General features: G+C 44.5%; 1 protein-coding gene across 6 annotated transcripts in view; it reads right to left on the bottom strand.

The window, feature by feature from the left end:
* CDK19 (cyclin dependent kinase 19) overlaps nucleotides 1–24,294 on the bottom strand; it is a 192,494-nt gene that overhangs the window by 81,037 nt on the left and 87,163 nt on the right. For all 6 annotated transcript variants that reach the window (XR_012645069.1, XR_012645070.1, XR_012645071.1 and 3 more), the window contains one exon: nucleotides 4,944–5,084. Coding sequence is in view for 3 of the 6 variants with exons in the window: in XM_074990744.1 (XP_074846845.1) it covers nucleotides 4,944–5,084 (141 nt within the window). In the remaining 3 variants the exon portion in view is untranslated. The remainder of the gene's footprint in view (nucleotides 1–4,943; nucleotides 5,085–24,294) is intronic.

Here is a 24,294-nt window from a genome sequence, read left to right as displayed (position 1 = left end):
AGGGATTAGATAGTAGATGAAGTAATTAAGGTAGAGAGGGGTTAAATGACATACCTAAAGTAACACAATCTTAATGCTCAAAATAAAATTCAAAAATGGCTCCCTGACTTTAGCTCCATACTTCAACCACTGAAAAAATCTACCTCTTATGATTAGGTACCTTTTGCTTTTTGAATTAACTCATCCACACTCTTGCTACTACAAATCTGAAGATGGACCAATAAAAAATTCAAAATTAGCCTGAAAACTAAGAAGAAAAAATGGAAAAGTGTTGAATTTCTCTATGCATACATGTCCTGGCTACCATCTAAAATACGCTTAAATATAGCAAGACAGACATCAAAGTGATTCACATGAAGAATAATCTTTCTGGCCACTCTCCTTAAACCTGCCCCTTTTGCCTTAACTATTTAAATATAGTTAAATTATAGCTCAGTAAGTGCCCATATCCTCATCCCTTTCCCCTCCGTTCCAGGCCCTACCCCCCACACTTCAGTGTGCTCCCTCACCCTCCCTCCCATCTATACCCCTCACCCCTACCCTGTACTCCTCTACCAGACTCTACACCCCCAATCCCAGCCCACATTTGCAGCCCCTCTCCTGCCCAGACCCCCCACCTACACCCCTAGCCTGCTTCTGCACCCTACAAAACCTCACTGCCTCACCCTTGCCCACTCCTGTGCCCCTCTTCCAGACACCTCCCCACCCCTTAGCCCACTCCTCCACCCTCTTCCAAATCTCAACCCCTCACCTCCAGCCTGCTCCGACACTCCCTTCCAGACACCCCTGCATGCCTCTAGCCCACTCTTGTACCCCATTCTATGCCCTCACAGCCACTCCTGCACCTCTCACAGACCCCATGTCCCAAGCCCCTTCCTGCACCCTACCTCCTGCCCAGAACAAACAGCCTGCTCTCTGGCAGCCCTCTCCCGTGCACTGAACCCCTTCATTTTTGGCCCCACCCCGGGGTTTGTGGGGGAGGCAAGAAATCTACTGTCCCCAGGCCTCCGAGGCCCTGGGTGGAGCTTGTGGGTCATGAGGTGAATGTCTTATTTCTGCTTATCAGTTGAGGGACACATCTGGGAGAGAGTATTTTCCTTCTCACTTGCACGTGGCCCCGACAGATTTTTCTGTAGTTCATTGGCCCCGACCCAAAAAAGGTTTCCCACCTTTTCTGTGCACCTTATTAAATAATATAATCAAGTAAGGAATATCCTCTTCAAAGGCACTTTCCTGCTGATGAAAAATTAGTATTTAATCTGAAAAAACTTACTCATTTTTGTAGAAAACCATTTAGGCTTTCAGCCTCCCACAAGGGTGGGAAAAAAAGGTTATACAAGCTGAACTTCTCTAATCCAGAACTCTCTCACCTGGCAAATTCCATAATCTGGCATGATTTAGTTATCTGGACAACCACTTATGGGTGTGGCCAAGTTTTCTGTAGTCCCATAAAGTTTATTTACAACTACCAGTACTGGCTCTCAGTGTTCTGTGCGGTTATTTAGCTGTAATTTACCCCTAAATGTCTTTAAGAGCCCAATAAGCAATGAAGTGTGGGAACATGCTAGAAAATATTGACCTCCCATCATCCAGCAAATTCTCCCATTGGGCAGTGGTCAGGTCCCAAGGGTGCTGGATGAGAGAGGTTCAGCCTGTATTATAAAGTTCATCTCAACACCATTACATGAAATCTAAATAAAAAAAATCTCATTAACCAATAGTAATCTGTTTGACTTGAACATCTGAATCTTAGAATGATGACGTTTTCCAAACTGCCACCCAAAAGGGTACTTGAGAATATGCCGATAAAAACAATCCTCTCAAAGGATCACACTTGTTAACTGTGTGGCAATAGAGTTTATATTTCTGAATGCTACATTTTCTCATTTTAAAAACACAGCAGTTGTTCAACACTGTCACATTTATACAGCACTGTAACTAATTCTCTGTTTTGTTTACATCTTTAAATTTTTAGTGAAGTAAAATGAACTGAGTGGGGATATGTTATGAACAGAAGAGATCACAATAAAAAGATCCATTAGAAATGTTAGGCAAATTTACCCATTTGTAAGGGCGTCCACTATACCATGCTGCTGGAAGGTGGTGTAAGTTAAAGTCAAAACTGTTATATTTTGTCTTATAGCTTCTTATGGTGATGCTGCATATCTACTATTCTACATTACACTCCCTTTTACTTTGGTTGAAAAGATGTAAACAAACAGAATGGGGGTCTAACTTTCAACAATTTATACATAACTCCTGCATTTGAAAACAAATTTAGAGGAAGTTTAACCAGGTAGAACAAAATAGAACAAAGGGGGCTGGAAGAAAATCTAAATCACACAGCTTGAATTTATATCTAAATTTGGCCCCATGGTTTTTTTTAAAATCCTCGCTCATTTCTTTATGGCTGTGCATGTGACCTTTTGTGAATTTCAGTTTACACTGTTCAATTTATTTACCGCTTTGCAGTTCTTTACGTCAACCCTTTTGACCAGCGCTAATAGTCTTAAAATAATTTCTCTGAACAACCACTTTCCCATATCCAAGAACACAGATCCTAGAACCTCAATGAATATCATTGTTTAAACTCATTTTTATCCTAATTTTTTGCTATTTTCTTTTTCATGCAACAGCACAGCAAAATATATGATCCCTCCCACTACTCCAGCAATTATCTAGCTCTTATATTTCTAGATTTTTTTCCAAAGTTGTTTGCATGCAGTTAATTCTAAACATCACTTCCTGTTTTATACTTAAACTTTTTGACTGGTACGATATAAATATTTGCTGAGAATTTTATGGCTTTACATTTGTAAATTTATTACAGTTACATGTCATGTTTTTTCCCAGGGTTTTTATTGTTACTGAATTGCTACAAGAAACTAGAAATCACACTATCAGGAACACATTGAGCCTTGCTGTAAAATATTGCTTTACATAAAATAGCTTTTTTTCTATTTTGTTTCCAGAGGATTTAATCAAGCCAACTAAGAAAAAAACAAGTATGTTTAGAGGGTAAAGGAAATAGTTCACACATGCAAACTTTGATTCAGTTTAACTGGAATATAGGTACAACTGGTTTTATAAGTACAAATAACAAAAAAGGTAAGAATGTGTACATACTAGGAAAAAAACTGGAGTTTTTTTTATCATTAAGCAGTCAAATAAATTGCTAAATGAGCACATTAACTCCAGTCTCAAGAGTGAATGTGAACCAGTATAGTAAATATTAAAGTACGGTTTACTGTGCCTCAAGAGGTTAAACATTGATTTTCATTACTTGAAGCTTATAAGATTCTTAAAAGGGTCTTTTTTCTGCAGTTCTATCTTTTAAAACATACATACAATCTGATTGGCTTTAATCACTAGTGCAGTGTGTGTGTTTATGGGTATTCCATAGTATCCCTTGTTATGGTACCAAAGCACTTCTTAACCAGTCTGGTCTGTAACCTTCCTAAATATAGATAGAAAACTCAGTTTGACATCATCGTTTCATGTCTGATATGGAAAAAAGTTCTTCTCTCCCACTAAGACAAGTGTGACATTTCCAAGGAAGGAATGAGAAACTCTTGGCATCATGTTTGCTCCATATATACTAACAACTCATAGGATCCACAAAAGTATCATCACCTGACCTGAGTATAAAGAGCAAAGGTTAAAGAGAAAAATTCCCAAGATTTTTGGCTTCTTATAGGTAGCTGCCTTGCCAAGAAGCCACGGTCTGAGAGATTGTATATGAAATGGCCCTAAGAAAATTTATATTCATTAAGCATTTATGTAGTTGGGCTGTTTTTTCATTTTTAGATTTTGTCTTCAGCCCTTTTTAATTATGTCTTCACATTTTGCGTAAGTGACACCTCTGTTTCACAGAGTTTCTCCTGAGGAAAGTGGGAAATTCAGCACTGCAATCAGTCCTATTTTTGAGCTGTCTTTCCTGCTGTTGCTCAGAATTACCACTCCAGGTGCAGAAAAGCACAAATATATAAGAACAGAGGAATAAGCTGTTAAAGGTTTAAAAACCATTCAGGAACAGGTCAACTTTAATTAACTTCATTAACTTTCTGCAATGAAGCAGTTATCCTGGCAATTAGAAATATGTCTAATTCCCCCCTTTCATATGATAACAAAAAATAGCAACAACCACCCATGTCTCATCCCTCAAAACCTAAAAATAACCAAAACTTTTTGAAGATGCTAGTAGCATCAAAAAGCTGCTGGTGACTACAAATCCAAATATTAGCATTCTGCAGCAGCGTACACACTAGACTAGTTTTCTTTAGTTCTCCCACCATTTCTACCAAAGGCCGACTTTTAACAATGAGAGAACGTTTAACCACTATGTTGTTTACCTTACTCAATGAAATTCTGGTTAAAATAGGAGTGAGCTGCCAGCAGGCTGTCTACATTAGTGCTTCACAGCACTAGTGTTAGAACTGGTGGGAAATTTGTTTTTAAAAAGCCTAGCATAGATGGGGCAACTGGCAGCTTTCATAATCCGCAACCACTTTCGGTCATGTGAAACTTGCAAAGCTGACAACTTGTTGGCAATTCACTTTCCACAGTCAGAAAAAAAATTCATGTGAAAAAAACACTCCACAGAAAAAAAACTAGTGTTTCACTAGCTTTTTTGATATAACCTTACACTTATACTAACACCCAACAAATACATACCAGCTGGCTGGTATTGTTTTCAGATACTGATATCTGCATTCCTTTCACCGGATGCAGTATCATTGTCTTAGTTCAGATGTGGCAGATAAAAACCAATGTGAACACAGTTTGTTTTCATTTTTAAAACCTCCAATGGTATCCAGAAACAATAACAGGAAGAGCTGTAAGGATCGATATGCAAGATTACAACTTGTGAGTTTTCCTTCTCTTCCCAAAAATATATAAGCAAACTTTTTGATATCAGATTTAAAAAAAAAAATAGTACTTACGAGGTCCCTGTGAAGCACCCAGTTTGCATGGAGGTAATGGATTCCATCAAGGATCTGGTAGAGCAGTGATTTAACCATAGATCTTGGCAACTGCATGGGCTTTTTATTTGCTTTTGAGGCACGGTGAAATTTGATAATATGCTAGAAATAAAACAAGCAGAAACATTCCTTAATAATATTAAGGGAAAGAAATAAAGAGATTGTTGCGTTTTGCATTGCAAAGGTGGTCTCCAATTATTTTCCAGATGTGTGTGTTCTCAATGTTATTTCTATGCTTACTCCTTTCTAAAGAAAATCTAGATAATATCAAAACAGCAACTACTTACCACTTTAAACTCACTGTGGTTCTTCGACATGTTTTTTTCCATGTCACCCCCATGACACTTCTGGTAGGTATGTGCTGCACATGCACAAGATTGGAATTTTTTTGTCCAGCCATGTCCATTGGAGCCACATCTATGCCTGGACCCAACACTCACGGGCATATGGAATAAACTGGCACTGACTGCATCTCAGTTTCCTTGATAACGCACAATCCTGGCACAGATGGACTCCAAAGGAACACAAAAAAGGGAAGATCCTGGAATCCATAAGGACAAAATAACTTGAAGACCATCGTTAATGTAGGGATTCACCTCAAGTTTTGATCAGTATAGATCCCAGTTATGGTGAAAGGTTAGCATTGACCAGATTAATAAAGGAGGGTGTGAGACCTTTCGGCTACAGAACTGCTCTCCAAATTTGGAATCTGCTTTGTTCTCAGATCTTGGGCCTAACGTTTGTTAAAGACATAAAATTAGCTCCAGTTGGCTTCCCTGTGGGTCTCTGAAGAGGCTGTCTGAGTTCTAGCTGAGTCTTCAATTGTTAGTAGGTACAAACAGGCCTGTTAAAACTGTTCGGCTATATTTACATCACAGTGTTATGTCAGCATCCCTCTATACCTCGTTGCAGGAGAAGTAAGGCATGCCTCAAAATAGTAAAGTATTTCAACATCTGGCACTGTATAAACAGCACCAATGCCGAACTAGCCTATTTCAAAATTAACTCACAATAAGATACACAATTTGCATAGCACGAATTGCATATCTTATTTCAAATTAAGGGTGCAGTGTAAACATAGCCTTACAGACTATGTCACTGGTAATTTTGGTGACCAAGAGAAATCTTCGTTTCAGTACCTAACTAAACTTGATATCCTATTAGGCTATCTCAGTAGCCTTTTGGTCCATCCTTCCTTACAGGGATTCTTAAGCAGTGGAATCTCTAGGAAAAGAGTCAATTTTTAGCCAAAGAGAACACCTTTTAGAACTCAATCAATTCCTTATGAGATAGCTAAAATTCTACCTCCTGGAGCCAAGTATCTCTGTAGCGATGAGTTCTGGTAATGAAGGGCCAGCACACAGAAAAAAGATCCGGAACATGGCTCTTGAAAAAGAAAAGACCCTGACTGAGTACATCAGTTAATGGAATAAATCCACCACATGACTGGCATGGCTTGAAGTCAGAGGGCTTAGACTCAGCCATTATACAGGTAGACACCTTGGAACTAAGTAGCAGAACAAGATGAGGGCCTGAAACAAGCTCAGTTATTGGAGACCTAGTATGAGGCCTGAGATAAAGTAGCCAAAACTTTGTAAACATAAAGCAAAGTTAAGTTGTGAGCAACAGGCAGGCCATGCTCACAGAATCTGGCAAGAACAGGGCTGTTATTGCAGACATATAGATGTGTGTGTTTCTGCAATATCAACCGTGTTCTTGACAAGCTGAACTTGTCTATTGTCAGGAGGCACATATGTACTGGTGTTTGTAGAGTTTGTTGGCAACTATTTCCGTGTTTTTCTTGGCAATAAACATGGCCAAGTACCTTTTTCACTTCTGTAATTGTTGGTCACTGGGCAGTTTGCTCGTGGCCTGCTTGGACAGTTACTTGTGCAGGGATGAGGAGGCATGCAAAAGGAACACACACCCATGTAGGCAAACATCTACCAACATCTGACAGAACACTACACTGGTAAATGCTGTCAACTAATAGTACCCAGGAGAAGGAAAGAAAATCTACAGCAAACCAAAAGAGGGCTGCCATAAGAATAGAAACATTTTAAAGTAATTACAGTAATTCTTTACAAGTGTTTACAAAATTGCTTCAGTAAAGAGGCAGGTGGACACTACAAAGTTTCCTCTTGCTGTCACTAGCAGTAAAAGATCTGACAGGCACTCAGAGCCAGTCTGCCCTATATGAATTTGGTTAAGGGGTAGGGCATATAAAGATATATAGGGCACAGACACAGTCTGAAAAGATGTTACTTCTCAAAAAATTCCCATTTTGTGTACATGAGGTGCAATGCACTGTAAGAGTCACATCAACTGAGATTCAAAAAAGAAACCATGCAAACCAATATTCAATGTGTTTTTCTACTATTTACTATTTACATACATTTATTTAGATCAATTTAATTTATTAATTTGGGCTGTGACAAGACTAAGTCATCTGAACTTTCAGTAGAAGCTGCTTAATTCAAACCTTTTTTCCAGCTTTGAAGCCTTAGACAACAGCCTGTAAAACTAGATGCTCTTTCCACACTAGACTTTTTCTCTCAATGCTCTCACCATTGCTGCCACCGGTGAACATCTTCTGAGGGCCGGGAGAGAGTTAACATAGGCCAGTCATTGGTATTTTAGCCACCATGTCATCGAATCATACTTGGAGCACCTCTTGAGGACACAGTGGGGTTAAAACTCCTTGTCAACACCACCATTCTCCCTGGTGCTTCCTCAAGTCTTGGTAATGGTCAGAAATACAGAAAAAAATGGCTGGTATGGCTATAATGTTACCTGTTCTTGAACTTCTAAGTACAATTAGTAAATAAACCTCAAATTCCTATCCCTATGTACCTAAATGCTGAATATTTTGATAACACAACGTGAAACCTTTAATGGATCATTTTACATATTAGATAGGATCCTTCCCTGCAGTTTATCCTTTCAGTCTTGTCACAGAAGGAATTTGAGAGAAAGAACTTGGAGTTCTTGGCTCCCAGTATTGTTAATTCCCCTCCTACCTTTACTCCTTGGGGGAATTCTTTGCCACACCACAAAGCAGAATTTTGCAGACATTAACATTTTGTTTGTGCAGAATTTTACTTCCCACACAACAGTGATGGGCAAACTGTGGCCCATCAGGATTCTGTGTGTGGCCCATAAGACATTTTGTGTACCACTGCCCACATGCAGGGTTTCCAGATTCCACTGGTTTCCACCTGTGTAGAGTTTTTTCCTCCCGTTATTACTAGAGTGATGAGCTCATAGAGTAAGGGTAAATGAAGTGAGATGTGCGCTGATTGCGCACAACACTGACTGAGAGCCTTGTGTTCCCTCTATACTGAATCAAAGCATGAAGATGCAATCAGTGCACCACATAAATTCCAGCTATACAAGTGCAGTTGGCAAAACTACCAATCCCAGGAGACTGTCCTGATTATAATAGTCTTGTGGTCCATTGAGATGAAGGGGGAACCCAAGTGGAATCTGGAAGCAGCATTTTTGATTGGATGCAGAGCTAATACATGGATCTCACAGTCAATGTAATCAAGATGCACTTCACTTCATGGGGTATCACTTTAGCAATACCTACAGGAAAAAAATATGTGGAGGAAAACCAGAAGAATCTGGCAACCACGTGCATGGGCAACAGTAAACAAAATGTCTCACAGACCACACACAGACCCCCGATAGGCCACAAGCCGCAGGTTGCCCACCACTATTATAAACTCTTCAAGGTAGTGATTGCCTATTACTCTGGGTTATGTACAATAGGATCCTGACTTCTGTCATAAACTTAAGTACTGCTGAAAATAGTCAATAACAGAGAGAGGTACAAAAATCTCTGCAGTAGGCAATTACAAGATAGACTGTCAAAAGAGAAACTTTCTTCCTAATTATCATCAGTTAGGAAGAATCAACCATCAGTTCTGGCTTATGAATGGAAAAAGGCACTCAAAGGTTAAACCAGTAAAATTAGCCACACTACTCGGAATTACTGCTGCTATTCAGAAGCCTGTGGAAAATAGTGAAATTCATAGGAACATAAAACCTCAGAATGCATCAGACTCTCAGTCAATCTAGTCTAGTTTCCTGGCTCAGACAGCGCATAGCACGAGATGCTTCAGAGAAAGGTGCAAAAATCACACAGCAGGTAGATGTGGGTTATTCTGTCCAGCTAGATTAGATCTCATCTGGATCTCTAATAGCTGCAGAGTGACTTCAATCCTGAAGCATGAGATTTCGCTAATTTAATGTGACTACTGTTGCTTGAGACCCCCAAAATGCAGCAATGTACTAGAATTATACCTGGGAGATGAACCTTGAAACTACAGGCCCAGTAAAACAGAGGCTAGAAAAGTAATCAAGTAGCAGAAGATTTCTCTTTCTATACTGTCCTCCCACGATTTGTCTGTTAGCTGCTACACTACTTACAAGTAAAATAAATGAATAAACAGCAACTACAATATAGCCTGATTATTCATCTGATGTTGCAATCTCCCTCTGTTAAGTAACTGCACACATGAACACTTAAAAACCAAAAACAAAAACAAAGGAGGCAATCCAAAACTAAGGCTCTGCTGGGAGGATTTTGAGGTACTTTTTGGAGTCTTAAGATATCAGAGGTCACGCTAACACTTATTACAACCCTGTCAAAACAAAATGATTCAAAATAACACAGAAACCCATAACAAAATAGAGAACAAACATCAGATAATTCAAAACAGAAGTTAGACCTTTCAAAAACCCTCTCATATGCAAAAATGTAATGTAATAGGATGGAATTCCAAAAAATGAAAGAATGCACCACCATGCAAAGGTAGGCTTCTACCTCCGTCAGGATAACGTGGACTTATTTAAAAACATGGTGATTTAAAGCACTAAGTTTAATCAACTTGTGCAATTGTACTTAAATTATTTTACAAAGAAAGTTCATGCTCATTCATTGATGACTACTGAAAAAAAAAGACAGTTACTTAACTATTGTAACTGGTGTTCTTCAAGATGTATTGTTCATGTCCCTTCCAATGTAAATGTGCACATACATGTATGCCCAGTTGCCACAAGTCTCTTTCCCCTATCTGGTAGCTATTGGGTTGATGTGGAGCCTCCTGAAGCAGCAGCAATATAGCACCTCATATGAGCACTGCCCACCACGGCCCCAGCTCAGTTCCTTTTGGCTGGTTACCCCGACAATGGGGAAAGCATGAGGGTTTTGGAACAGAAACGAGCAATACATCTCGAAGAATACCAGTTACGGAAGTAACTGTCTTTTCTTTTCCGAGTGATTGTTCACATGCATTCCAATGTAGGTGAGTGCTAACTGATGCTAGGAGCTGGGGTTGGGGCCCTGGAATGATTGTAGTACAGCCCTGCCCACTGCAGCATCCTCCCTAGTGTGCAGCGTGATCACGTAATGGGCTGCAAACACATGTATGGAAGACCAGGTGGCAGCCCTACAGATTTCCTACATAGGGACATGGGCTAGGAATGCTTCTGAAGATGCCTGTACCTTCATAGAGTGAGCCCTGATTGGAGGACGGGTAACCCCTGCTAGCTTGTAGCATTCCTTAATACAAGCCACTTTCCAGGCAGAAATCTTCTGGGAGGAAAAAGGGAGGCCATTCATTTTGTCTGTCACTGCAACAAAGAGCTGCTGCGAATGTCTAATAGATGTGGTCCTGTCTATACAAAAAGCCAAGGCTCCACAAATGTCCAAGGTGCGTAACTCTGCTCCCTTGGGGTGGCATGAGATTTAGGATAAATCACAGGTAATGAAATATCCTAACTGACATGGAACGAGGAGACCACCTTTGAAAGGGAAGTCGGATGGAGTCTTAATCTAACCTCTTCCTTGTGGAAAACCATGTAGAGTGGGTCCACCAGAAAAGCCCTCAGTTCAAACACCCCTCTGGTTGATGTGATGGCCACCAAAAAGGCTGTTTTGTAACTTAGAAACTGCAGGGAGCAGAAAGTGATGAGTTCAAAGGGGGCCCCCATAAGCTTAGCCAACACCAAATTAAGGTCCCATGATGGTGGGGGTCCCGCACTTGAGGTCTAACCCTCTCCAGGCCTTTCATGAATCTCTTGACTTCCAGGTCCAAGAACGCTGACGAAAAGCCTGGTCTGGGATGAAAAGTGGAAATGGTCGCCAAATGTACTTTAATGGAGGACAGAGACTGCCCCGTCTGACACAGCTGCCACAAATAATCCAGAATTGAGGGAACTCTGACCTGCAAGGGGGATAACCCCTTCTGGGACATCCAAATGGCAAACCTCTTCCACTTTGCCAAGTAAGTGGCCCTCATGGAAGGGTTTCTACTGTTTAAAGTACTTGTCTCACTGGATCTGGGCAGGAAAGTTCCATGGCACTCAGCCATGAAGCGTCCATGCTATGAGGTGAAGGGACAGGAGTCTGTGGTGCTGGAGCCACCCTTCCTCCTGCGTCAACAGGTCCAGGCATAAGAGGAATTTTATTGGATTGCACACTGACAGGTCCAACAGAACCAAATACCAATGCTGCCTGGCCTGTGCTAGGGCCACCAGGATTACGGAGGCCTGGTCCTCTGAAGTTTTGAGAAGGACCTTGTGGATGACAGGAACCAGAGGGAACACATACAGCAGTAAGCCTGTCATAATATACTGAACATGTCCACCCTGGACTCCAGTTCTGGTAAGAACAAAACATTTGGCACTTCGCATTGAGGTGCATGGCAAACAGGTGCACCTGAGGATAGCCCCAAACCCGGAAAATTGAATGCAATGTATCTGGGTGAGTGGACCTCACATGATTAATGAAGGACCTGCTGAGGTGGTCCGCTGCAGCATTGTAGACTCCAGGTAAGTACTGGGCCTGCAGGAGAATTTGGTGCTGAATGAAAAACTCCCATAGCCTAATGACCCTGTGACACAGGGGAGAGAAGTATGCACCCTCCAGTCTGTTGATATAATACATTGCTAGCATGTTGTCTGTGCTCACTGAGATGCAACGCCCTACTAGGTTGTTCCAGAACACCTTGCATGCCAATCTGATAACTCCAAGCTCTCACACATTGATGTGAAGCTCGAGAACCAGGGATGCAGATGAGCCAGCGATCACTTTGTCCGGGGAGGAAGAAGAGGAGGTCCTTGCCTGCATCATGTGGCCTACATCTGCAGCCACCAACAGGTCTGAAGTGCTCCCTCCTTCGTGCAGTGGAAACAGCTGCAGTGCCTGCATTGCTGAGTCCACAGGGGGCCGTGCCAACGCCTGCACCATTGAAGGAGGAGGAGCCAGAGGAGCTTCCAATGCCAATGAGAACTGGAACCCAGGAGGCACTGTAAATGGTGGCATGGACAGCACCAAAAGCGCACAGCCCCGGAGAAGGAGGCAGTAAAACCACCGGAACCAACACCAGCATCAGTCGGCCCCAAGAGGGTCGGTGCTGAGAAGGCTGACGAGGACTGCTCTGCAGAGAGTCTGCTCCAATGATGCATCCCACAGCTGTGCTCCCTGTGAAGCTGACAGTGTCAAAAGTGATATTGGGGGAGCTGCCAGGGGGATGCCTCTGTGACTCATGGAATGTCCATGGGGTCCAAAAGAGCCATTGTAGTGCTAGCTGCCAGTTCGGCAGCCACTGACCCTGTACCAAACACCATCAGGAGGCACAATGAATACTGCTACTCCTGCCCGAGCTGAAGAAATAGGAGTAGGACTCCAACTTGGATGCCTCTGATGCCAAAGACTGAGATGGCACTTGACCTGAAGGCACTTGCGTCAGCACTGACTGGGATGGTGCCTGTGTCTGCACTGAAGTTGTGCCATCCTGGCTGGTTTGCCCCAGGATGGAGAACAACTAATCACCTGCCTCAGAGTGCAGTTCTCCTTGGTGGCGAGAAGGGTGCCGTGATCGGGAGCAGGATCTGCACTGCTCTGAATGTCTCCAGAGTCAATGGCATCTCTGGAGAACAGGGACTGGATCCCCAGACCAGTATCGATGCTTGGCCTTCCCAGGAGTGCCTCAACTGACAGTGCTTGGGGATCCTACCTCTGCTTCGACTTCGTGGGGGAGCAGCCCTTGTCATGCCTCTTCTTTTTATGAGGCACTGGGGATTGAGACTTGTGTCTCCTGGGAGGGTGAGGTGCTGGCCCTTCACCTCAGTGCCAGGGTCCCTTCTCCTTTGCCATTGCCGTGGCCAAGCTCAGTGTCAGCGCACTCCGCACCAAAGATGCTGTGCTTGGCCCAACAGATGGCAACTTCTCTGGCTGGAGAGCTGCCTACATCAGAAGGATCTTAAGACACTGCACCTCATCCTTTAAGATCCTGGGTCTGAATGTCCTACAAATAGGACAGCGATCTCACTGGTGACTTCCACCCAAACACTTCAAGCAGGTGGAGTGCAGGTCACTTTCTGGCATGCATTTGCCACAGTCTTCACAAGTCTTGAAGCCTGGGTACTTCGGCATGCCTCAGCGCCACGGCCATGAGAAGGGGGAAGCAGCCTCCCTATTTGAGCCTGATGAAGTACTCTAACAAACTACTCAACTATAAACAACTAATCTACAGAAAAGGACTAAGGCTACCAGCTGCAAGAGTGCTCACGCAAGTAAAGGGGAGTTCCAGCAACCAACAATGTGGCAAGAAGCAACTGAGTGGGGGGAGGGTTGAGCAGTGCCTATATGGGGCACCATATCTGTGCCACTCCAGAGGGCACCGCATTGACCTGATGGCTACCAACTAGGGAAAAAGACTTCTGGCAACTAGGCATGTGTGTGCATGCACACCTACTATTGAATGCCCATGAGCAGGGCTCTGCAACCTGAGGCGCCACATGTGGCTCTTTAAGACTTTCTTTGTGGCTCCCGACGCTATAATAGCAAAGCAAAAAAATTCCCTCCGGATTATTGTCGAGAAATGGTGAACAGCTAAAAGCCCATAAATGCACAACTCAAATCTAAACAGCAAATGATATGTGATCTCGAAATGTTGGATAACTCCCCCTAGCATCCTCCAGAGAAAGAGAGTGAGAGAGAGAAGGTTCAGAAGTGAAAGTCAAGAAAACAGTGGTACAAACATGCACATAAAGTGTGAGGAAACAGAATTTGTAAATGTCCTGAGGTAAACATGTATCGCATTACAAATCATTGTGTGTGCTGTTCCTAAAACAGGGGTTACAAGAAGTATGGTTTGACATTATTTATTAAGGACTGCCTTGTATTCATATGCACTGTGCTTCTTTAATTGTTGAGATTTTTATCGAATTAGAAAAAAAAAACGCTCTTCTTGCTATTTGAGATGCTGAACCCTGCACATGAGCAAATCACTCAAAGAACATAATGCTGGTCTACAAATAAATAGAACCTTGGCACCCTAAATTTAGTATACATTTTTGCTATGTAGGAGTATACACCATAAAGAGAAGTTACTCACCTGTGTAGTAACGATGGTTCTTCGAGATGTGTCCCCATGGGTGCTCCACAGTAGGTGTTGGGCTCGCCCCGGCGCCACAGCTCGGAAATTCTTCAGCAGTCTCTGTCGGGTCACACATGCGCCGATGCGCGTTGGCTCTTCGTGCGCTTACGGTCACGTGCACGATCCAGTCCCCGCCAGTTCCTGATCAACCGCTCCAGACGTCTCTGAAAAACACATACAGAGCTCCGAAGTGGGTAGGAACGGGTGGGTAGTGGAGCACCCACAGGGACATATCTTGAAGAACCATCGTTACCACACAGGTGAGTAACTTCTCCTTCTTCTTCGAGTGGTCCCCGTGGGTGCTCCACAGTAGGTGACTACCCAGCAGTAACCCCCCCCCCCAACAAAGGAGGTGGGTACCCGATTTATGCGCAGCTTGCCCTTGAAAGGACTGCTGTCGACAGGCGTGTATCCTCATCAAGCATCCTGTGCATGGCGTAGTGCTTGGCGAAGGTGTCATAGGAAGACCACGTCGCCGCTCTGCAGATGTCTCTCAGCACGATTCCCTTGAAGAAGGCCGTCGACGCCGCCATCGCCCTAGTGGAGTGGTCCCTGGGCGGAACTGGCAGAGGAGTCTTGCGAAGCTCGTAACACAGTCTTATGCATGACACAATGTGATTTGAAATCCTCTGCGAAGACAGTGCTTCCCCTTTTGACCTGGATGCAATGGACACCAGGAGTGTGTCCGTTTTCCGGAAAGGCTTAGTTCTATTGATGTAGAAGGCCAGTGCCCTTCTTACGTCCAGTAAGTACAACCGTGCCTCTTTGCTCGAGTTGTGAGGCTTAGGATAGAACGAGGGCAATACTATTGGTTCGTTGATATGAAAATCTGAAGAGACCTTTGGAACGAAGGCTGGGTGCAAACGTAAGACCACCGCCTCCTTTGAGAATGTCATGCAGGGTGGTGTGGACATTACGGCTGCGAGCTCGCTCACTCTGCGAGCTGACGTGATTGTCAGGAGGAAGGTCGTTTTAATGGTAACTAGTCGAAGGGGGACCGTAGCCAATGGTTCAAAGGGCGGTCCCGAGAGCATGTGTAGAACTAAGTCTAAACTCCATGACGGTGGTATTGGTTTCCGAGGGGGGTGCAGATTTACCAACCCCTTTAGGAAGCGTGAGACAACAGGATGGGCAAATATGGTTGATCCATCCTCTTCATGTCGAAAAGCTGATATAGCCGCCAGATGAACCTTTATAGAGGATAGAGAGAGTCCCTTTTGTTTGAGTTGTAGCAAGTAGCCCAGAATCATAGGTATAGTGGCGTCCCAGGGTGTCAGTTGCCTGGAAGAGCACCAATCGGGAAAACGTGACCATTTGTGTTGATAAGTCTTTCTGGTGGAAGTCCTCCGACTACATTCCAGGACTTGCTGCGCTCCCTCTGAGCATGTAGTCTCTAGGGTGCTTGTAGCCGGAGTCTTTGCGGGTGCAGCTGCAGTATTGACCCCCGAGCCTGTGTGAGAATGTCCGGCACTGTTGGTAGGGGAAACGGCCAATGCTGTGCCATGCGTAGAAGCAATGGGAACCATTGTTGCCGATCCCAGGTCGGGACTATGAGTATCATGCGTGCTCTCTCCCTTTTGGCTTTCTCCAAGACCTTGTGTATGAGTGTTGTGGGAGGGAACGCATAAAGTAGAGGGCCCTTCCATGAGATCATGACGGCATCCCCCAAAGACCCCTGTCCCATGCCCGCTCTGGAGCAGTATCGGCGACATTTCTTGTTGTTGCAAGGGGCAAACAAGTCGATTTGGGGAAAACCTCATCTGCGGAACACTTGGTGAAGCAGGTCTGAACGGATCTGCCACTCGTGTGGGCGCAATGTGTCTGCTGAGTTGTCCGCCTTTACGTTGTGGACACCCAGTAAGTATGAAGCTTTTATGGTTATATTGTTGGCCATGCACCAGTTCCACAGTCGGACCGCCTCCGTACAGAGTGTATGAGACCTGCCCTCCCCCCCGGTGGTTTATATAAAACATGGTGGTGGTGTTGTCAGTATTTACGCCGACTATTTTTCCGCGCACATAATTCTGAAAATGCATGCACTGAACACTGCTCTGAGTTCTAATATGTTTATATGCAGTGTCTTCTCTGCAGGGGACCATAAACCTTGAGTGGTTTTGTTGTCCATGTGTGCCCCCCATCCCATATGGGAGGCATCTGTTGTAATGAAAACAGTAATTTGTGGTTGGCAGAAGGGCACCCCTGTTAGTAGATTCTTGGGGTCTGCCCACCATGTTAGTGACCTTCGTGCCTCCATTGTGAGTGACACCATCTTGTGAACGGTATGGATTGATGGTTTGTATACGGTTGCCAACCAATGCTGCAATCCTCACATGTGCAGCCTGGCATTTTGTACCACAAACGTGGTGGTCGCCATATGCCCCAGTAGTTGTAAGCACGTTAGGACTGAGACAGTGGGGCTGTATGTTATTAGTTGTACTAGAGACTCGATGGCGTGAAAACAGGCATCGGGCAAATATACCCTTGACATGACAGAGTCTATCCGAGCCCCTATAAATTCTATATTGCTGAGAGGGTGTACCCCGAATCGCAGTGCGGATTCCGTGCAGAGAGGTCTACCGTTGATACGGTCTTCTCTCTAAGGCAGCTGCAGGAGAAGTGCAGGGAGCAGAGAAAGCCACTCTACACAGCCTTCATCGAGTTGACCAAGGCTTTTGACTTGGTCAGCAGGGATGGTCTGTTCAAACTGCTCCACAACATAGGCTGTCCTCCATGGTTACTGAAGATGATCCAGTCGTTCCACGAAAACATGAGAGGAACCATCCAATATGACGGCGCATTATCGGATGCTTTCAGAATCAGGAGCGGCGTCAAACAAGGATGCGTGCTTGCTCAGACATTGTTTGGGATCTTCTTCGCACTCCTCCTGAAGCATGCCTTTGGATCTTGCTGCACACAAGATCTGATGGGAAACTGTTTAAACTTGCAAGGCTGAAAACGAAGTCTAAGGTGCGAGAAGTCCTCATCAGAGACATGCTGTTCGCAGACAATGCTGCTGTAGTGTCTCACACAGAAGACCAGCTTCAAAAACTGCTGGATCGGTTCTCCAAAGCGTGCAAGAACTTTGGGCTTACCATCAACCTAAAGAAGACAAACGTACTCGGTCAGGATGTTGCTGAATCCCCATCAATCAGCATTGACAACTATATGTTAGAGGTTGTCCACGAGTTCGTTTACCTCGGGTCCACCATCACTGACACCCTGTCGTTGGACACTGAGCTAAATAGGAGGATCGGAAAAGCGGCCACAACTCTGTCCAGACTCAGCAAGAGAGTGTGGAATAACAACAAGCTGTACACTCACACCAAAATGCAAGTCTACAGAGCCTGCATCCTCAGCACCCTCCTCTATGGCAGCGAGACTTGGACCCTGTATGCCCGCCAGGAAAAGAGGCTGAACGTCTTCCACTTGCACTGCCTCAGGCGCATCCTTGGAATATCATGGAAGGACAGAGTGACCAACACCGCCGTCCTCGAGCAAGCTGGAATCCCAACCATGCACACCCTCCTCAGGCAGCGTCAACTCCGCTGGCTTGGCCACGTCCACAGGATGAACGATGGAAGGATTCCAAAAGACATCCTGTATGGTGAGCTAGCCTCTGGCAAAAGACCCCCTGGACGCCCCCAGCTGCGCGACAAAGATGTCTGCAAGAGAGACCTCAGAGAGGTAGACATCGAGCTGGACAACTGGGAAGATCTAGCAGACAATCGCAGCAGATGGAGGCAGGGGTTACACAAGGGCCTTCAGAAGGGCGAGTTGAAGATCAGACAGCTAGCAGAGGAGAAGCGAGCGCACAGAAAGCACAATAAGGACTTGCCAGACACCCACTACATCTGCAAGAGATGCAGCAAGGACTGTCACTCTCGTGTGGGTCTTTATAGTCACAATAGACGCTGTAAATGAAGTCCTCAATTGAAACGTTAAAGGGCGCGATCCATAGTCCATGCAGACTGAAGGATGCCTACTATAAATTCTATATTTTGCGTGGGGTCGGTCTTTGACTTTGAGAAGTTGACGATGAGGCCCAGTGAGGTAAATTTGTTTGTGGTAATGTGTATCATCCGTAATACCTCTGCCTGGGAAGCTCCCTTTAGCAGGCAATCGTCCAGGTACGGGAAGATGAAAATGCCCTGTCTGTGCAGGTATACTGACATGACCGCTAGGGTCTTGGTGAAGACTCTGGGTGCTGAAGAGAGGCCGAATGGAAGGACTCTGTACTGAAAATGATCTGTGCCGACAATAAACCGGAGGAAGCGCCTGTGCGCTGGATGAATTGCGATATGAAAATATGCATCCCGTAAGTCGAGGGCTGCAAACCAATCTCCGTCATCTAGTGCCGTGATTACTGAAGCCATCGTAGTCATCTTGAAGTGCTGTTTGCGCAGATATTGGTTGAGTGCTCGTAGATCCAAAATGGGCCTCCACCCTCCTGTCTTCTTCTCTGTCAGGAAGTATCTGGAGTAGAAACCTTTGCCTTGAAATTGCTCCGGTACTCTCTCCACTGCCCCTATGAATAGGAGGTGGTCCAGCTCCCGCCTTAGTTCCGGTAGGTGAGAGGGGTCTCTGAGAAGGGGTGCGGTGGGAGGATTTGGTGAAGGTAGTGATTGGAAGGGAATCGTGTATCCCGTGTTTACAATCTCCAATACCCACTTGTCCGAAGTGATGCTTTTCCATTGTGGGTAGAATGGCTTGAGTCGGTGATGGAACATGTACCGAGATTGGCACTGAGAGACGGTCTTGGTTTCGCAACCCTCGACATACCCATCAAACCTGCTGTCTTATATTTTGCCCTGAGGAGGCGTTGCCCTGTTGAGGTCGACGTCTAGGGGCCTTGTAATGTGGCTGTTGATGACGTCCCTGATCACATCCCCGTTGAAAGTGGGTACGTTGCGGTTGGTAACCATAACGGCGTTGTTGAGGATAAAACTTTTTCCTTCTGTATGGTGGGATGTATATCCCCAAAGTCCAAAGTGTTGCTCTGGAGTCTTTACTAGAGTGTAAGACTGAGTCGGTCGATTCGGCAAATAATTTCATTTTGTCAAAGGGAAGGTCTGCTATTTTTACTTATAGTTCCTTGGGAATGCCGGAGGTGTGGAGCCGTGACTCCCTGCACATTACAACCACAGTGGCTACGGCACAAGCCACTGTGTCCGCTACATCTAAGGCAATCTGGACACCTGCTCGAGAAGCCGCGTAACCTTCCTGTACAATTGCCTTAAGGATCGGCTTCTTATCCTCCGGGAGGAAGTCCATGAGGGCGGTAAGTTTGGAGTAGTTGTCAAAATTGTGGTTTGACAAATGGGCAGCATAGTTAGCCATGCGAAGCAACAGGGTAGATGATGAGTAGGCCTTTCTACCAAGGAGATCCAGTTTCTTTATATCCTTGTCCAGTCCCCCAGATTTATACTGGGATGTTTTGGATCTATGTTGAGAGGATTCGACCACTAGCGAATTTGGCTGTGGATGACTAAACAAGAATTCCATATCTTTAGCAGGGACGAAGTACTTTTTGTCTGCCCTTTTGTTGGTAGGAGGAGCGGAGGCCGGAGTTTGCCTTGTGTTAGTGGCTGCCTCCATAATTGCATCGTCCAATGGTATAGCTATTTTAGAAGAGGACGGGGGCCTGAGGTTTTTAAGAAGCTTGTGGTGCTTTTCCTGCACTTCCGCCACCTGAATGTCCTGAGATTGAGCTACCCTTTTGAACAGCTCCTGGAATTGTTTTAGGTCATCTGGGGGGGAAATGTTCCCAGGAACCACCGCTTCGTCTGGAGAGGATGAGGAGGCATCACTGTGGTATCTCTCCTCCAGTTCCTCGGGATCCTGGCTGTATTCATATGGTTGCCCTTTTGAAGCTTCGAGGTGAGACTCAAAATCTTTTGATCCAGCCTCTGATTGGGAAACTTGCGGTGTTCCCCCAGGTGGAAGCTGTGCACTGTGGCATTGAGGAGGAGTTGACGGACATCTATGATGAGATGCAGACCTCCTATGTTGATGTCCCGTATAAAGGTGGCAGTCATAGCAACAGGGACAGGGTGCCGGTGATGGGGACCTGGACCACGACCCAAAGATGTAAGGGTGATGCAGGGAATGCCGTGACCGTCGAGATGACACCGACGTATGGGGGGAGCCTCTGTGAGAATACTCATAGGGGTCTCTGCTAGATGATGGTGAGAAGCGTGCAACTTCATGAGATGAACTTTGGAGAAAGGGAGATGGACGCCTGTGGCAGGCTGAAGGTGTTGCTGCTCGTTGAATCTCCAGTGGGGATCGCAGCAATAATGGCAGCGCAATTACCTCAGGGGAGGGACTACAGTGCCAGGTCTTTGCTTTAGCTTTTGCTCTTTCAGGCATCACTGGTGGTCTGATCGGTGCCGGAAGGCTCAGCACCATAGTGGTTGCCGTGCTAGTTTCTGTTGCCCCCGGTGCCGTCGTTCTCGGTGCCGTTGTTCCTGGTGCCGCTCGTGGTGCTTCGCTCGGCCCCGTAGGGCTTCGTGCTGAGTGTTGCTCCGGTGCTGTCGGAGCCGAAACTTTCGGTGCCGCAGTAGCCAGTGCCGGTCTGTTGGGTGCCTGCACAGCCCTCGGTGCCGTTTCCTTAAGAACCGTGGGCCCCTGTGCGGGTGCACGCGCCACAGCTTTCTCAGCAGAAGAAGCCCGCGTGCCCGGGCCCTTTGTTTCGCTCGTCCCACTCCCAGAGGTAACGGGCAGGGATCGAGCTGGAAAAGCTTTTCTCTTCTTCTGCACAGAGGAGGTCAAAGAGGCAGCCTTCCTCTTGTGCAATCCTGAAGAGCCCTCCTTATGGGGATTCTCTGATGAGGCAGGTTGAAGTGCTTTGTCAAAGAGCAGCATTTTTAGCCTCGTCTCTCTATCTTTCCTAGCTCTATTAGTTAATTTAGAGCAATGGGAGCACTTCTGGGGAACGTGGGTCTCCCCTAGGCACCGGATGCATTTGCTGTGGCCATCCGAAGCAGGCATGGCCTCCCGGCAAGATTCGCACTTCTTAAAACCGGGGGACGACATTGTTAGAATTTGACTCTCTGAGTCCTTAAGTGCTAACAGCACACTTAACAGTCTATTTGCCAAACAATAGCAACTGTTGGCCTTTGAAGGCTTGACAAAACGAGCAGGCCCGCCCGGAGGCGGCCACTCCAATCCTTAAAACAGTCTTGTACTTCTAAAACCAACTATAAACACAGTAAACTAATACTATAATAACTATATAACTGCTAACTATTATTATTATAACTATTAACATGAATAAAATGAGTTTATCTGTCTCGGGCGTTGGAGCCAGAGAGGATTCCGTCTGCAGCTGTTGGCGGTTGAGAAGGAACTGGCGGGGACCGGATCGCGCACGTGACCATAAGCGCGCGAAGAGCCGACGAGCATCGGCGCATGAGCGACCCGACGGAGACTGCTGAACAATTTCCGAACTGCGGCGCCGGGGCGAGCCCGACACCTATTGTGGAGCACCCACGGAGACCACTCGAAGAAGAACTATATATATTTGTGTAAGCAATTACAGAGCTTAACATTTTCAAATTATTAATTGTAGTTTAGTATGTTAGAAAATGATGAATGATACACTGCTTATTTGCGAGATTTTTTTTTGCTCATCATTTGTGTCAAGCTGCATTAGGCTGGTAACTAGAATTTAAACAAATACACAAAACAGCATATAAAAATTATTAAACAAACTGACCTTAAATGTTTTGGATACATAAACTTCTTTTATTAAAATATGCTTCACATTTAAAACTAAATTACATATTAAACAGAAGGATTAACTGTAGTCAGTGAATTAAACCGATTATTTCAGATGAGCCTGGAAATATTTTCAAATATGCCTCAGGGAAAAGGACTGGAGGATCTTAAGTTCCTGTATGCGTTGGGTATGTCTAACACTAGGTAAGCAAGAGCAGCAGAGATGTGGCTCTATAACTGTGCTGCTGTAATGTAGATATTTACTATTGTGAAAGAAGGGGCTTTTCCTCCCTATAGGACATCTACCATCAAAGATATGACAGCTATGTTGACATCTGTTGACATCAAATTTTATAGACCTATTAATCTGACCTTTGTCTGCTATAAAAGACTTTTGAAGTCAAGTTATTTAGGCTATCCTTCAAACGTCTCAAAACCTCTATAAACTAATAGAGCTCATCTATTTCCTTCTTGTTTTTAATTTGTGATAACAAACACGAAATTTCCATCTTCTTACATTCCAAATCAACTTTGAACGAATTAGTCCAAATGAAGAAAATATTCCTTTTGCACCTGCAGCAAAGGCAAATGCTATCAGAAGTTGATTTAGCACTTCAGCAAACTCAGGTCCCAGGTGCTTACTATGTGACTTTCACCTGTTCACTGGAGTGATTTTCTTTAAACTGAAAACTGAGAAAGTAGGGGATAAACTATTAAACAGCAATAGCTAGGTGTGCTTGGTGATTGATCCCCATGAGTTACATGTTGGTGTTTCTGGGGTCTGGGGACAAGTCCCAATACCTCTGATGACTCTGACATTTCTCTTGCACCCAGTAGCACAGCCCCTGCATAACCAAAGCATCAAGACCAGAATACAGTGTGTGAGCTATTGTGCCGCATTTACAAAACTTTCCCTCAAAAGTTGAATGTTTTCCCCAGTTCTTCCTTCGCCTAGCAAAGCAGCCTTTAACTCAAAGTTTTTGTAGAAGCTCACAGATTGAACATTTTATATAAATAATTTAAAAGATTGTAATAAATTCAGACAGGACATGTTTTGTATTAAATTCAGATTTCAGCGCAAACTGATTTTTAAAAAGAACAAATGATAATTTAACAAAACTTAAAAAATCTGATTTAAATAAAGATCTGATTTTCTTAAAATCATTAATCTTGAGCCATTGTGGACGAGGACATTCTTGCTGAAATATCTGAAAATACATGACGGTGGTCAAATAATAGGTAGTCAATAGGCTACATTTAAAGTCAAAAGGTAATAGTTAGTAAAAGCCTACATTTAAAGAATAAGTTGAACCTCTCTAGTCCAGCACCCATGAGACCTGACCAGTGCTGAACCAGATAATTTTCTGAACCACACGTGGTCAATACTGTCTAGCAGCATTACCAACACTCTCACTGCTTACTGCACTCTTAGACGACATTTAGAGGTAAATTAAAGCTAAGTAACAGCACAGAACACTGAGAGACAGGACTGGTGGCTGTACAAACTTTATGAGATCATGGGAAACTTGGCTATACTCATGCTAAGTGCACATCTGGCTAACTAAAATCATGCCAGACCACGGATGTTACCAGTCCAGAAAGTGCTGCATTAGAGGTGCTGAACCTGTAATGTAAAAATATTTGGGACCTGTTCTTGCTTGAGCTATCCTTATGAGTAACAGCTAAAAATCAGACAATGCAAGCAAGTAAAATCAATGAAATTGCACCAGATCTGAATATGACTTAACTACTGGAAAATACTGATTCAAGATCTCACAAAACCAGGTGAATAGGCAACAAAATGGCTGATGCATTTTCATGTCGATAAATGCAAAGTAATGCATATCAGAAAATATAGTCTCAACTATACATATAAAATGATGGGGGACTAAATTAGCTGTTACCACTCAAGAGGAAGATCTTTGAGTCATTGTGAACAGTTCTCTGAAAACATCCCCATAAGTATCAGAGAGGTAGCTGAGTTAGTCTGTATCTTCAAAAACAACAAGAAGTCCTGTGGCACCTTATAGACTAACAGATATTTTGCAGATGATGAAGCGGGTCTTCACCCACGAAAGCTTATGCTGCAAAATATCTGTTACTCTATAAGGTGCCACAGGACATCCACTTAATGTACACCA

This window comes from Carettochelys insculpta, chromosome 3 (genome assembly GCF_033958435.1).
Source record: "Carettochelys insculpta isolate YL-2023 chromosome 3, ASM3395843v1, whole genome shotgun sequence".
Lineage (NCBI taxonomy): Eukaryota > Metazoa > Chordata > Testudines > Carettochelyidae > Carettochelys > Carettochelys insculpta.
Note: the sequence above shows the minus strand (reverse complement) of the source record. Positions and strands in the feature narration are given on the sequence as shown.